General features: G+C 47.4%; 1 protein-coding gene across 2 annotated transcripts in view; it reads right to left on the bottom strand.

The window, feature by feature from the left end:
- Anxa2 (annexin A2) overlaps positions 1-13,773 on the bottom strand; it is a 39,907-nt gene extending 26,134 nt beyond the window's left edge. Inside the window, exons 1-2 of one of the 2 annotated variants that reach the window (XM_038324054.1) lie at positions 13,683-13,773; positions 1,906-1,965 (exon numbers count right to left, since the gene is read on the bottom strand). In XM_038324054.1, the coding sequence (XP_038179982.1) occupies positions 1,906-1,953 (48 nt within the window). In that variant the 5' untranslated portion in view covers positions 1,954-1,965; positions 13,683-13,773. Of the gene's footprint in view, positions 1-1,905; positions 1,966-8,433; positions 8,586-13,682 lie in introns of those variants that run through there. The other variant, XM_038324055.1, reaches the window with a different exon arrangement.
- Between the last annotated feature and the right edge of the window lie 1,476 nt (positions 13,774-15,249).

Below are 15,249 nucleotides of genomic sequence, written 5' to 3'. Positions count from 1 at the left end.
CTGGGTTTCCTTACTAGTGAGGTGACACAGGGGAGCCACTGAGATCCACACTCCCAGTGTCCCCCCAGAAAAGCTAGAACTCTGAGTTCAGGGTCAGACACTGTTAAATGGAGCCATATTACACATGGCTCACTGGTGAGGTGATATGCTGTCGTCGTATCAGTGAGTGGGAGAAAGGTGGGTGTGGCTTTGTGTTTAGTCTAGAGACATAAAGAAATGGATAATTGTGTCTACAAAGTCCATTTGTCTGAAAATTAGTTATTAGGTAAAAGTGATCTTTCCTTCCCGTACAGTAATGGGCAATATAGGAAATTTTCTAGTTTCGCCCAGTCTCTTCACATGTACTCCTAGGGTAGACTAGCTTCAAGAGCTGACTGAATAGCTCTCTCACAAAACTTTTATTTTAAGGATCTCAGGCTAGCCTCAAACTTGGTATATAACCATAAATGACTTAGACATTTTAATCCTCCTGCCTCTATGTCCCAAGGGATGAGATTACAGATGTGCATGCCTGGTGGTTTCTGCAGTGCTGTGGACGGAACCTATGGCTTCACGTAAGCTAAGTTTAGGCTTGTACTCTGTCAACCTGGCCACAGCCATAGCGACTTCTCCTGAAACTTGCTATCAAGAACAATCTAATTATCAAAGGCATTAGATAAAATCTGTTGGAGAAACAAATTATATAACAGCAAGACTTGTCTAGGCCCTTAACAGCAGGCCAAGTTCCAAGACAAGGAAAGAATTAAATGAGGAAACAGCAAAAGGACTTTAATATTCCATGGAGTCTGTGTTCGAACAGGTCCCTTCATTTGCACATTAAGAAAGCAGGTGCCACCGACAACAAAGAAGGGCTTGTACACATGACCCAAGCTGTCACCTGTCTTTTGAGTGACTCTTTAAAAGACAAATTTTATTTCTGAGCTCCCTCATAGACAAAAGAAAAACAAAATAAAACAACAGCAAAGCCCTTTGATTAGTTATATAATTATTCTTTTTAAAAAGATACTTTGTTGCCGGGTGGTGGTGGCGCACACCTTTAACCTCAGCACTAGGGAGGCAGAGGCAGAAGGATCTCCTTGAGTTTGAAGCCAGCCTGGTCTACAAGAGCTAGTTCCAGAATAGCCAGAATGGTTACGCAGGGAAGCCCTGTCTTGAAAAACAAAACAAAAACAAACAAACAAAAGCCCCAAAAGGAAATAAAACTTTCTGGTTTATTTTGTAGAAAAGCTTTCCCAAGTGTTGAATTAAACAGAAAAGTAGAGGCTTCTAAGACCCCACCCTAGCTGATGAAGTACTGTAGTTGGCAGTTGCTTTGAGAGAAAATCACTTTTCTTTGAGGATGTGGTTACTAGTAGGTTATCCATAGTCCAGTGGATGACTCCTGCACATATGTGCAGCACTGATTGGACTCAGGGGTTAGTAACAATAATGATGATGATGGTAATAATAATAACAGCTATAGGCCATTGCCTAGAAGAATATTCCAGATATTCTAAGAAGCCTAAAAGATACTAGAACTGTTTGTTGACAATTGTAGTTGAAGAATTCTAAGCTGAAGCTCAAGATAAATAAAAGCTCAAGGCTTGACATTAAAAACGCATATGTCACCAAAGCAATAATCACCACTCATGTAGTAAATCTGACAGAATACAATTCCAGCCATTTCCTTCTCAATGATGCTGTCCAAGTCCCATTCGATGCCAGAAAGGGTTTTAGCGCCATGACATTTATTTCAAATGAAACTATGAGTAACAGTTAAAGCAATGAGCAACCGGGATGCAGGGGAGACGCCTAATAATGGCTGAATTATGGCCCCATTTTCCTTGTGTATACAGGGAGACCGTAGCACAGTTCAACAGACGTCCAATTTACAAAATCATACGAAGTGAAAGATTAGATACTCACATCACCCTCCAAGCTGAGCTTGCACAGGATTTCGTGGACAGTAGACATTTTGACAAAAAGCTGAAAAAAGAAATAATATGAAGTCTTTATAAAGGAAGCTTTCTTTCCCCTGAAACACAGCAACTCATCACACCAAGGTCTTGGACTAATGCATCGGAGGCTGGTAAAGTGAGTATTTTCTCCAGCAGTCAATTCTCAAGCTTAGCATTGAGAAAAGAAAAGCTTAGAGACAGGTGCCTTAGGTTGGAGATGGATTACTAAACTGGTCTGTTTCTTGCTCTGGTTAAACAGGACCTGGTGGGTCTGGTCTGTGAATACAAAACCTAAAAGCTTCCTGTGGCAAACAGCACTCGTTCCAACAGAGAATGGGCTCTTCCATCAAAAGCGATAAGCATGGCAAAACTGTCATTACTTGTGTGCCACTCTCAAGTGACTTCACATAGTAAGAGGGACATGAGCTGGGATCAGCAGTGACTCCATGTTGGCCTGATTCCAAACAAAGCTTTTAATATTAACCATTTCCTCCAGTGAGACTCGGGAGGTACTGGGGCTAGGTAATGGGTTCGAACATAACATGCTTGCCTTCTGAGCACAAGGACCTTAAAGGAGTCCCAAAAGGTTAGGAGACAGGTGGATCTCTGGGGCTCAGTGGCGAGCCAGCTCAACCTAATTGACAAGGCTCAAGCCAATGAGAGTTCTTGTCTCAACAAAAAAACAAGGTGGGTACCGCCAGAGGAGAAATGACACCTAATGGTGACCTCTGGCCTCCACACACAAATGCACCCAAGCACACGAATATTCACACTCGTGCACACAATGCAGCGAGGTTATTAAACTGTTTATAAAATGCAAATAGACCAACTTTCCGACATAGACACATCTCGTTGAGGGCTGACCTTGCATTTCAGATTTAGAGCAGTTGCAATGTCACCATCTCCCACGGAATACATTTTATCAGTCGGGGAGCCAGACTGATGAATGGCCTTTCCCTATTTGCGGACTAGGTTGTTGGAATTGATAGCCCCATAATCCCAGCCCCCACCACCAAGAGTGATTCCTACTGAGACAAGACAGGTCATTCTCCATAATCACCCCAAAGAAAAACAGCACCCAGCCACCTCCCCAAAGCTTGCCAACAGCATTTGTACTAGCAGTGCCCTTGGTACTTGTGGGAATTACGCTCTCTCTTCTCTTCAAGGAGGTTGCTTTGCCTAAATGCTTTCATAAAACTGCTTTGAAGACAGTCTATGACACCGCCGTGTGCCAACTTACGGGAATATTTTGAACTAAGTGAATTCTAGTCTGTGGGAGGTGGGAGTTCAGGCAGAGAGAGTCACCTTTATTTGCGGTCAGGATGTACTTTTGTTTTGCCAAGAGGCTCACCATGCTCCCTCTCTCTCCCCGAAGCCTTTTAAGCCAGGCCATCAAAAATGTTTGCGTCACCTCCGCTCCCTCAGCTCCCTCACTGCCTCTTCTCCTGTGTGTCCTGTGTATCCCCTGTGTGTCCCCTGTACGCCCATGTCATTCTCCATGGTAAAGTCTTGCTCTGTCCGCACACTGTTGTGCTCCCCCGGAAGGGACTATTATTCAGCGCTAAGAAGTTCTCAGTCTCAACGGCAGATACAGAGGAACTTTAAATGAACATTACTAAGGGAGAGGAGCTGGGCTGGAATGCAGCACATGGCGGAATCCAGTTACGGGCCATTCTAGAAGAGGCAGTTCTATGGAGGCAGCAAGATGGTGAACGGTTGCCAAGGTCGGGAAGATATAAAGGTGGAGTAGTGTGCATTGTGTGTGTGTGTGTGTGTATACCAGTGTTTGTGCGCACACACACTTGTCAAGGCATGCATGTGGTGTGTGGGTGCCTACAGAGGCGTGAAGAGGTTGTTGGATCCCTCCGGAACGAGAGTTCATGTAATCGTAAACCACTGAAGTGGGTGCTGGGAACGAAACTCAGGTCCTCAGTAAGAACAAGAAGGACTCTTCACTTCCAAGTTGTCTCCAGTCTTCACCTGTTGCTACTATTATTTTTATATTTATGTATTTGCTTGTGTGTGTGTGTGCACATGCTATGGTATACATATGGAGGTTGATTCTCTCTCTCCTCCCATCATGTGGGTTCCAAGCACTGAATCAGGTCGTCAGGCTTGGTGGCCAGTGCCTTTTACCTGCTACACCATCTCCTTTGTTGTTGTTTAATGTGGCCAGTAGGAAATTCAAGATTGTATACGCTCCTCACATTCTATGTAGACACAGAATGTATGGGAACTAGCACTCTATATATGGGCGCTGGTCTAAAGGAATTACAGAAGTCCACAGTCCAATCTCAGCCCCAAAGCCTTTTCCGCACCTATTCAGACAGATTAGCCTCTTCCTTGGTCGAGCATCCCTCCAATCTACCTGGGCCCAAACCCGCCGAAGGCTCCCATCAGATTCACTTGGCCCGAGAGTTTCCAGAGCAGATAAGAGTAGTTATCGTCTGCCTCACAGGCTTCCAGACTAAGGAATTAAAATGCAAAGCAAAACAAAACAAATGAAAATTGCCAGCTGACCACCCAAGTGGCACAGTTGTGCCCACTACCATGTGTGTGTGGCTCCAAGTCCATGGATAGTCAGTGAGGCTCATCCCCAGCTCTGCTGTTCAGGCAATTTCAGCCACACAGCAAGATTTTATTGAGTTGTTCTTCTGAGCTGTCTCCCAGCTCTGAACGTTGCTTTGCAGACAGTTGCCCACATGCAGCCCTCCCCGCAGTACTGTGCAGATCAAAGACAATCTGATGTACCACTTTACACCCTCCATTCCTGTTAATTCTTCTCCCGCAGCCTCGTCACATAAGCAGAGGACAAATAAGAGGGACGTTTTTGGAAGCCCCACAAATCTTGCTTTCTGTGCCAGCATTTATAATCATCTGTTCTTTCATCAAGTTGGTCCTCCCTACTGCTACCAACTCAATCCACCATCTGATCTTGCCAAATGTTAGAAAGAAATCAAGGCCAGTGAGCTTTCTCTAACTCCAAAAGAGCTGAGCGCTGGCCTTCAAAGATTAGCATCAGGACCAAGCCACACCTCCTTCTATTCATTCCCCCACAAAAAAAAATTAGTACTTAAAGTGCTCCTTGACTCTGCTTTCTTCAAGCAAATTGGTTTACTTTCTCTCTGACTCCTGTCCTTCTCACTCCCCCCCTTCCACCTCCCCTTTCCCTTTAAAACAGGGTGTCATGGAGCTGCAGAGATGCTCAGTGGATAAAATTCTGGCCACACAGGTGTAAGGATCAGAGTTCAGATCCCTAGCACCCATCTAAAAGTCAGGTAGGTGTGACAGTCCACCTGTAATCTCAGTGCTCCAGTGGCAGAGACAGGAGATCTCTGACTAAGATGGCTCACTAGTCTAGCTGAACGGGAGAGCTCCTTCTCCAGGAGATCCTGCCTCAGTAAAGGAAAGTGGAAAACAACCGAAGAAAACAGTGACATCAAACTCTGAACTCCATATGTACACACACACATATGTATGTGCATCCATACCTGTACCATCATGCGCACACACACACACACATGTGCCTCCATACCTGCACCCTCATGCATACACACACACACACATGTGAATCCATACCTGCACCCTCATGCATACACACACATATGAATGTGCACCCTCATGCATACACACACATACATGTGCATCCATACCTGCACCCTATGTATGCACACACATATGTATGTGCATTTATACCTGTACCCTCATGCATGCACATACATAAGCATGTGTATCTATACCTGCACCCTCATGTACGCACACACATATGCATGTTCATCTATATTTGCACCCTCATGCATACACACACATATATATATATGTGCGTCTATAACTGCACCCTCATACACACACACGAACACCATAAAATGGAGAGTCAGGATGTCACTATGTAACGCAGTCTGGCTTCAAACTCCCAGTCTTCTTGCCTGGGATTACAGGTGTGTTTTGCCACACCCAGCTTTCACCATATCTCATGGCACTCTGTGCATTCCTCAAGTCACCACTACGCTGGTATTGCTCCAATAAGGTCAGAAGAGCCCCATTCCACACAGCCCTCCCCAGCCTTTTGACAGGAATTCCTTATTCATTCAGTACTGAGTGCCCTCCACTTGAAAAGCATTGAAATAGCACAGTTACATATGATTCATTGCTGGAAGGATACTTTGCCGCATTTCCTCTACCAAGTCTCAGACCCCTATACAAAGGAATACATATATCCACAAACTAGGAGACAAACAGACTGTGTGTGTGTGTGTGTGTGTGTGTGTTCTAATGTAGCTGTATGTGCATGTGTGTGTACTAGAAGGTTCATGCATCTGTGTGCAACCAGAGAAGTGGGAAGAGGACACTGGGGTCTTCCTCTACCACTCTCCATTGTCTCCTCTTAAAGCAGGGTCTCTCTCCTGGCACCTGAAGCTTCCACTTTCTGGAGCGAGCTGAAAGGCAGCAGTCCAGAGGTCCTCCTATTTCTGCCCCCTTCAGAGCTGTGACACCTGGTTTGCTGCCTTTGGGCTGAGATTTGAAGTCCGGTTCTTATTGCACACTGAGCACTCTTTGCCTCTCAGCCATCTCTCTGGCTCCAAACATGCATTTCAAAACAGTTTTTGGTAGAAGTCCCATTTATATCACAACCTTTCTGCACCAAAAATATCATAATAACCCCAAAGTCATAGAGACTGACAAGCACTATCTAAGTGCCCATATCCATAAATATTTCCTAGCTCATGCAAGTTTAATGGCGACCCTATTTTAGCTTAGAAATAAAATATAGCCTTTGCTTCTCCACTTCACCCAACCCTCTAGCTGTGCAGTTTCTCTGAAGAGCGTCGATTAGTTGCTAGAACAAACAGTGAGTGTCGCCTCTCACCACGACTGTTAAAACTTTAGTTTGACTAAGGAGAATGGGTCAGTGTTCTGTGACATCTGGGGTCATAAAAGGCCATTGCAGTGCTGGTGAGGCTTGCAGACCCTGGCAATGGTCAGGTCATCCACAGACTCAGAGGACGGGCGCACCGAGACTGGACTTAAGGGATGTAGCATCCTCAGCCGCAGCTTCCCACTGTGATGGAACTGCCCTTGACTTGAGTGGATTTAGATTTACCATGGAAACACACCCCTGGGTGTGTCTGTGAGGGATTTCCTAGTTTAGAGTCATTAAAATGGGAAGACTCATGCCAGGAGCTTTTGTCATGGGCCACATTAAAAACAAAAGACCATATGCTGGGAGCCAGCATTCATCTCTCTCTCTGCTTCCCTCACTGTGTGTGTAATGTGACCAGATGCCTCCTCAGACTCCTGTCACCATGCCTTCCCTGCTAGTATGGACTGTGTGCACTTAAACTGCACACTAAAATAGGCCTCTCGTCTTTCTAGGTGCTCCTCCTTAGGTATTTGGTCACAGCCGCCAGAGAAGTAACTAATACTCTTGGAGAAGAGACACTTAAGAGACTACCCATGGTCCACAGCAGGGGAGGGCTATAACCCAGGACCTTTGACTTCTCTGCTTTTGTTCTTTAGACCTTGCCCCAGTGCCCCTTCAATGGAGAGATTATTATGTCGCAACCATCAAGGAAGCAGAGTGGCTCAGTCTAGGGCCTAAAGGTGAGGCCTCTATGTGTAGGCAGAGAGGGTGAGTCATCAGTCAGAGGAACATGTCAGGGGTAGTGGACCTCAGGAAGACAAAGGGACAGGTTTGTTAGAAAGCCATGTCTATGCAGTGACCCCCCAAACCAAGGACCTGAATGAATGCTGCCAAGTTAAGTTTGGCTACAGAAATGATGGAATGTGATTAGACCCAATACTCCTATTTACCTGTCCACCAAAACACAAGACTTAAAAACAGGTCTACAAAAGCCACATGTGAAGGTACATGCCTGTAATCCCAGCTCTTAGGAGGTGGAGGTGGGAGGATGGGAAGTTCATCCTTGGCTACATACTGAGTTTGAAGCTAGCCTGGTCTATATAAGATCCTGGATTGAAAAAAATTAAAAAAAAAAAAAAACAACCAAACAAAAATTAGTGGACATGGCCTGTAAGAGGGTCTTCACAAAACTAACTCCTAACCCCACAATGTAAAATCCGGGTGCCTTTAAGAGCAGAGCCACCCTCTCTTTTTTTGACACTCTGCTCCCCAGATTTGCATCTCACTTCCAAGCACCTCAGCCTCACCCAGCTGACCAACTAGTTTCGGCCTGCATAGCAGAAAGAGCTATCAGGTAAGCCATCTGTTGATGAGAACACTCTATGCCAGGGCCTTGGCTCCCATGGCGGGCTGGGCCCTGGCTCCACGGAGAAAAGGGCTCTTTCTCAGGCAGGTGTTTCTGTTTAAGAAAAACAAACCAGTCCAATCCAAGGAGACTCTGAAAGCCATACCCTCCTTCAGCCAGTCTGAAGTAGCACCTGCCAGTGGCAGGAAAACAGGGACTGCCCCAGCTCCTCCCTAAATGAAGGGAACAGACTGTCTCCCGTGGCCTTGGAAACTATCAGTGAGACTTACCCTGCCCGCACCACACTCTCCGGGGACAAAGCTTGGCAGTGAAGGAATCTGTGGAGTCACTTACATGGAACAGATAATCTGTTTTACAAATAAACTGTAGTTTTGTCTTAAAAAAAATAAAAATAACTAGATCCTACTACATTTTATTGTTCTGTTTCAAAAAAAAAAAAAAAAAAAAAAACCAAGTTGCGGCAATGAGCCAAAAGTACAAATAAAGTTGTTTTTTAACCTTTATTCTGTAAAAAGGAAAGTGAAACACAAGTCTGCAAAAAGCTCCGAGGAAGCATCTCACAGGCAATGCTGTAAACAGCAAAAATACACTTCGCCGAGTTAAAAAGTGCTAGTTCCAGAAAGCCCAGATATTCGTTTGCACGGAAAAACCCCAGAGCTTGTTGGGACTTGGCTGGTCTGCAGGGACTCCGACCCAGCAGTTTCAGAGACACACCCATTTGGCCAGCGTTAACAAGACACAGCATGTTGTTGGGTTACCCCAAAACAGATGCCTAGCAACCACGATGAATCAATGGGGATGGGAATGACTCCAAACCTAGATTTTTAGTCAAAATGGGTGGGGGTGGGAATGTGGAGGACTGGGTTTCCCCACCACAGTCTTTACTCTCTTATTGTAGTTCCTGGACACCACGGTGTACAAACCACACTAGGATTTTAAATAAATAATAATAAAAAGCAAGAATGATGGGAAAGGGAGTTCCCACTGGACCTCACCCTCTAACCCTCTAAATCATCTTTAGTTAACAGAACCTTCTTGAAGGCGCATACTTTCCCCCTTAGCTTTATGGTTCTGATTAATGCTTGACTCACAGGGCCAAGTTAAGCCCCAGGATTCCTGGAATTCCGCCCGCCCCACCCCGTGGCCTCAGCAAGAGGCCCCTGCAGCGCTTGCTCTAGCCTGTCCCTCTGGCTGTGGGATCTGAATCAATATTTGTTTGCTAGCTACAGATACTGCCACTTCTTGCTTTGGGAGGCCCTCTTGATAGACTTGGAGTGGGTGGAAAGAGACTAGTGTGGAAGAATGATGTCATTTGGCATGAGACACGCTCGGCATTGGGAAATGCAGCCTGAGCATCTATAATTCAATTTCAGTGTCTTATGGCCCACATAGTAGGCTTCCAACTGGGCTCAGCTGCCAGAACAAGAAAAGTCCAAGTTTGAGACACTGTCCCACACTCTGAACCGACCTCCTGGTTTAAGTCTGTTGCTTCTCTCTCTCCCTCCTCCTCCCTCCCCTTCTCTTGTCTTCAGACAGGGGTTCTCATTTAGCATGGGCTAGCTTTCTAGCCAAGTTTTCTAGCCAAGGATGATCTTCAACTTCAGATCCTCCTGCCTCCCAATTTAATACGGTGCTGAGGATAGAATCCGAGCCTTGTATACGTCGGCAAGCACTCTAGCCACTGAGCCACACCACCCGTCTTCAATACTGTCTGCACAGGAGCACAAACGCACACTCACACATGCTCTCTCCACCTAAGTCAGGCGAGACCACTGACTCTTCTCTCAGATGCTCAGGACTACCTGCTCCTCTCCTAGGAGCACGCGATATCAGTGGGCATCTAAGAGAGACTGTAAACTCTAGGGAATCATAGGGGAGAGCAGCTTTTTCGATCACCCTCCTTGCCCAGACCTCCTGCTAGTCTTTCAGCATTTGTGAAATACCAGAGTAGAGAGCTTGGAGGACGCCTTCCACACCGTCCAGCCATGGGACTTGTGACTTATTCTTCTGTCCTGACTCGGAGGTCCGACAGTACCTGAACTATAGTAGGTAGCTCAATGGCAAGTTGAATGGTTCACACACTGATTCTTTCTGGTTTAAGTCTGCGTTGTTCTTTTCCAACAGGGTCTCCTTTCTCAACTTCCCCTCTTTACCTAAAAACTGAATGTTTTAAAAAAAATCCAGGCCCACTTCCACCCATTCAGACTTGGGAGCTCCCACTCCCAGCCTCTGAACATTTTCAGACAGCCTGGCAGATCATGTCAGGCCAGCCTCTTCCCATTAGTGATAAGCAGCTGGTACCCAGCCCATCTCCACGGTATCTGGATGCTATGGCCGTAGCTCTGCCACAGGACAGCATGGGAACCAGAACACACACAGGAACAAGCAGAGAGCCAGGCAGCAAAGAGGTAACCTGAGGGAGACAGGAGAACCTTGTAACTCCTCTGAGCTGTGAGTGTCCTCTGGGTGTGGCCAGGAGACAAAGGGCATGTACAAATGGTTCCGTGTCATGGCCACTCCCTGTGGTTACAGTGTCCACTTCAAGTCTGGGATTTGAACTCAGACAGCTTAGGTGCTGCAAATGGATACCCTAAGAAGATCTGAGCTCAGATGACTTAAAAGAGTCAATGTGCACCCATTAGGGAACATCTGGAGATCACGTCAGTGGAACCACCCAGAATCATGAGTCCCCTCAGTGACATAGATGGGGGCTGCCTCTTGTAACAAAAGGAAAACCATGCCAGACTGCAAATGGGTGGAAAGAATTTCTGTTAAGGACTGGAATTTCCTTTCTGGTGGCAGGCCCACAGCTAGAGGAGGGTGTGACTTGGGGGATTAATTGTAGGTGTAGAAAAAGAACCAATTTCAACTCAAGTCTCACAGTCGATTCTGCAGGACAGGTTAAATTCAGTTGATTTAGACACTTCTTTGGGATGAGCTCAGCTTCATGTCCAGGTCTGAGAAACAGCTGTGTAGAAGTGGGGACAGGAGACCCAGTCGGGCTGGCGAGTATTAGTTTAGGAAAGCATAAAATGTCAAATCCAATTGCTATCTCTATCTCTACAACTACTTCACTTATCTTTTTCTCTTTCCCCAATAGATTCAAAATCTCAAAAGCAAGGTGTGTGTGTGTGTGTGTGTGTGTGTGTGCAAGCGCACAGAGAATGCACACACAAGTAGATGTGTGTCTAGTCCGCTGCCGTGTCTTCAGTACCATAACTGGAACTGGGACACAGTGGGCACCTAACAGAGTTTGTTCATAAGACAAATGGATGTTTAAAGCAGCCCATAGTGCCTGGGATTCCCTTTGTAACATACCCACTCTCCCCCCGATGAAACAGGTCCCAGCACTTTGCCCAAGCCAGGAGTTAAAGCAAAAGTTCCCATCAGCCCTCACACACATTAATCCAGGCCCGAAGTTGCAGGGAGAAACCACAGTCCTCAAAAATCAATAGCAATTTGGGAGAGTGCCTGCCTTGCCAGGAAAACTACTTAAATCAGAACTTAGCCAGGAAGCCAATGACCAAGACTGCATGCATATCTAATGCTAATCAATAGGGGGGCTTTAATAGCTCAAAGACACAGGATGTGAAACATTGAGACACCAGTCCAAACCCAAGCTCTCAGCTAAAGCTGTAAGCTGTAAGCGTTAGCAAAACTTCCTGAACTTTACCACACCAAACAGGAAACCCTCAACAGAAAGATGTGCCTAGGGGGTTGCCCCTGCCGCAGCAGAGGCCATGGGCACTTCTAGAGAAACCCTTGGACTTCAGGTAAGCTGTGGACCCAGTGAAAGAGACAGGGCTCTGCCCTGGTCTCATCTGCCATCTTCAAGTTCCCTGACTCAGATCCACAAGTTTGGGCAGGGCACTGCCGAAATGAGGAAGAAGTGGGTGTGGAGAAGGACGGCACAAGTCTCCAAAGCCAACGGAACACGGCAAGGGAACAAGCAGGGGAAAGAAATCGGAGAAGAGGCAGACACACGTTTTCAATTAACACGATTTAATCAAGACTATCATCAAAACTAAGGGGAAGAAACCTGAAAACGACACCAGTGACTTAGTCTTCCTACCCACAGACCACTCCTCGCCTTCCCATCTTGTATCCTGCTCCCCTGCCACTAGGCAGCACTCAGATACAGTGCAAATTAACATTTTTTTTCTTTTTTGGTGCTAGTTTGGGATTCCAAACACCTTCTACAGAGTTCTTGAGGGAGTGGTGGTAGGGGAGTGGCTTCCCCGTTCAAGTTGTATACTCACCTAATAATGTCCCTGAGTTACAGGTCGAGGACCTTAGATCCCAAGAGTTTATGGTTGTTGTTAAGGGCTGAGGCTGAATATGGCAAATTACTACACAAATGAGTAACTCCGGTTCTGGGAATGAAGACCGGATCTTGTGTGCCCTACTAGGGCGCTCTACAAATGAGCTAGATCATCAGCTTCTGGTTTTTTTGAGACAGTGGTCTCACTGTGTAGCTCAGTTGGATTCAAACTCAGGATCTTGCTGCCTCAGTCTCCTGAGTGTGGAGATTACCACTATGTCTCAACTGGCAGGGGTTTTTTTGTTTTTGTATTTTTTTTCATTTGCACGACGCTGTGTGTTCAGTGTGCTTTACTATCTCTTTTTGAATGAACTTGTTTTCGGAAACCTTCAATAACTCAGTGTGGGTGGCGCTAAGAACAAGAGTTCGGAAACCACTTTTACAGATAAAGAAACTTTTGGAACCGCAGCCCTCCGGGCCAGCATTGGAACCGGCAGCCCAGGAGCCACGCCCTTTTCGATAGATCCTGTCAATTGACTCACCGTGGCATCAGTGCAGCCAAGGCAACTTTCCCTACGGAACCACCCGGGGACACTTCCTTCTGCACACGTTCCAGAGAGAGGCAAACTCCAAAGAAAGAATGAAATCTGGGGTCGCTGTCTTACCAGACAATCTAGAGTTTGTGACAAAGACTGAACTGAGATTGTTTTATGGGTAAAGGAGGACACGATACTCAAGACTTGAAGTTCAGGTGCCCCCGGGACCCCCCCTGTACCCCGACTTCACAAAAGTACGTTTGTCAGCTGCAAGGAAATTCACCTGAAATTGCAGGAGTTATGGTTCAGAGTGAGAAAACGCAGTGCAGAAAGCGGAGGGGGAAAGTCCACAGACTTCACTGCTGGGCCGCAGGCTCCCCAGCGGCCACACCCAGTCCCCTACTGGCACCTAGCACGTCTGGAATGCCGCATCTCCCGACTCTCCGTCCCACACAGGGTCTCCCGGCTTCCCAGAGGACAGCAAGGGGAATCACGGTCCCCCACCACCTCTGCCCTACACCCCCCAGGCGTGGTATGCAAAGAGACGTGTCACGACCCCACGCGGGAAACTTTGCAACTCTACTGCAGGACCTGCAGATCGCCCAGTGGGGTGGGTCCTTCTCCGTGCCTCCCAGGGTCCCCATTGCCGGAGCCTGTCGGCTTCCCGTTCAACACCGCAACCCCGAGGCCATAGCGGGCGACTGGGCCGCGCCCCACTTACCTGGGCCGGGCGCCTAGCGTTGAGAGCCTCCCCAGAAGCCGAGCTGCCCGGCTGGGCTGGGTGGGGCTTTTATACCCGCCCCATCCTCCCGGCGTAAGGCCGCCCCGCCTCCCCTCCCCTTTCCTCCCCTCCCAAGCCTGTTCCCACCCTGCTCAGGGTGACTCACCCTCCTTGGAAAGCTGCCCAGGCCCTGCCCTGCCCTACGTGACAGCCCCGCCACCTACCTCCCCAGGCTCATCAAGCCTCCACCCCCTGACCCCCCCCCCTTACTCCTAGGGTACGGGGGCCCAGGGCTCAGGCTGGCCTGGGTAATTAAGATTTCGGCAGACTTGCCCAATTCACTTCTTCTTTTGCTTCTAGGCTTTTAGGTAATGGAGGGTAGAATTGTTTCAGGACACATATATTTGGTTCCCCTGAGCTAGGCTGTTGGCGCCCAGCTCTCCATAACCGTCTGCAAACATATTAGTTTAACCTCTGGTCACCAGATGGAGGAGCATGGGGAGGGCGGGCAGTTCGCTTGAAACTGCCCTACAGAGTCTACTGGGCCTTGGAAACCAAAGCCACAGGGCAGGGAGGCCTCCAAGCAGTAAGGGAGACCTGGAGGTGAGGCCTGGAGGCACCTCCTTCTCCCAGGCAGCAGAACTTCTGTGCTTTCTACGTCCCAGGACTTCCTACCGTCTTTTCTAACGGTAGGTTATTGGCTTTTTGAGTTGTTTTGTTTTGTTGTTGTTGTTTGTTTTGTTTTGTTTTTTGTTTTTCCTCATTCCCTTGACCAATTGCTTCTCTGGTTTCTATTGTTTCTTTTCCAGGGGAGTCACATGGACAACACAGGAGCGAACTATGTTTGTGTGTGACTGCCCACACTGCATCAAAGCTCAAGCAAGCTAGCAGAAGAATCCAGAACACTGCTCACCATGCTAGGTCTTTAAGCTCCCCCCCTTCCACCTCTCTTTTCTCCTGGTTCTAATGGTTCTTCAGCGTATCTCCCCTCTCTATTTGTGTGAACCTGTGGTTCGCGTGTATCACATGTGGAAGCCAACCAGATGGCAGCCTTGGGGATGCTGTTTCTCAGGAATGGTCCACCTTGTTATTTGAGACAAGGTCTCTCTTTGGCCTGGAGCTCACAAATTATGCCAGACCAGCTGGCTCAGGCTCTTTCGCTAGGGCCAGCTGAGCCATCTTCCTAGCCCTCCTGACTTCAGCATCTGTTTGAACTTTCCACACGAGTCTCAGTTCACTCCTAGGAGCCAGAGGAGGACAGCCAGGGGAAGAGATATTCAGTACAGTGCCCACTGTCACACAGCGAGTTAGCTGTGAAGCCGGTCCCAGCTGGGATCTTGACACCCAGCGCAAGCTCTGAGTTGCCCAGCCCTGTCTCTAGGAGATGCACACAAGCCCCAGCAGAATGACAAGTAGAAAACACCATAAAGCTTTTGAGACAATGTCTGATTTACAGTCACAGCTCTTCAATATGGACAGCTTTAAAGACAGAAACCACGTTTATCTGTCGACGGGGTGCGAACACCTTGGAACATAAGAAGATGCAGCCACACCATGCCGGCAAGCC

Source organism: Arvicola amphibius, chromosome 3, assembly GCF_903992535.2.
Source record: "Arvicola amphibius chromosome 3, mArvAmp1.2, whole genome shotgun sequence".
NCBI lineage: Eukaryota > Metazoa > Chordata > Mammalia > Rodentia > Cricetidae > Arvicola > Arvicola amphibius.
The sequence above is the reverse complement of the archived record's forward strand: the minus strand, read 5'-3'. Positions and strand labels throughout refer to the sequence as shown.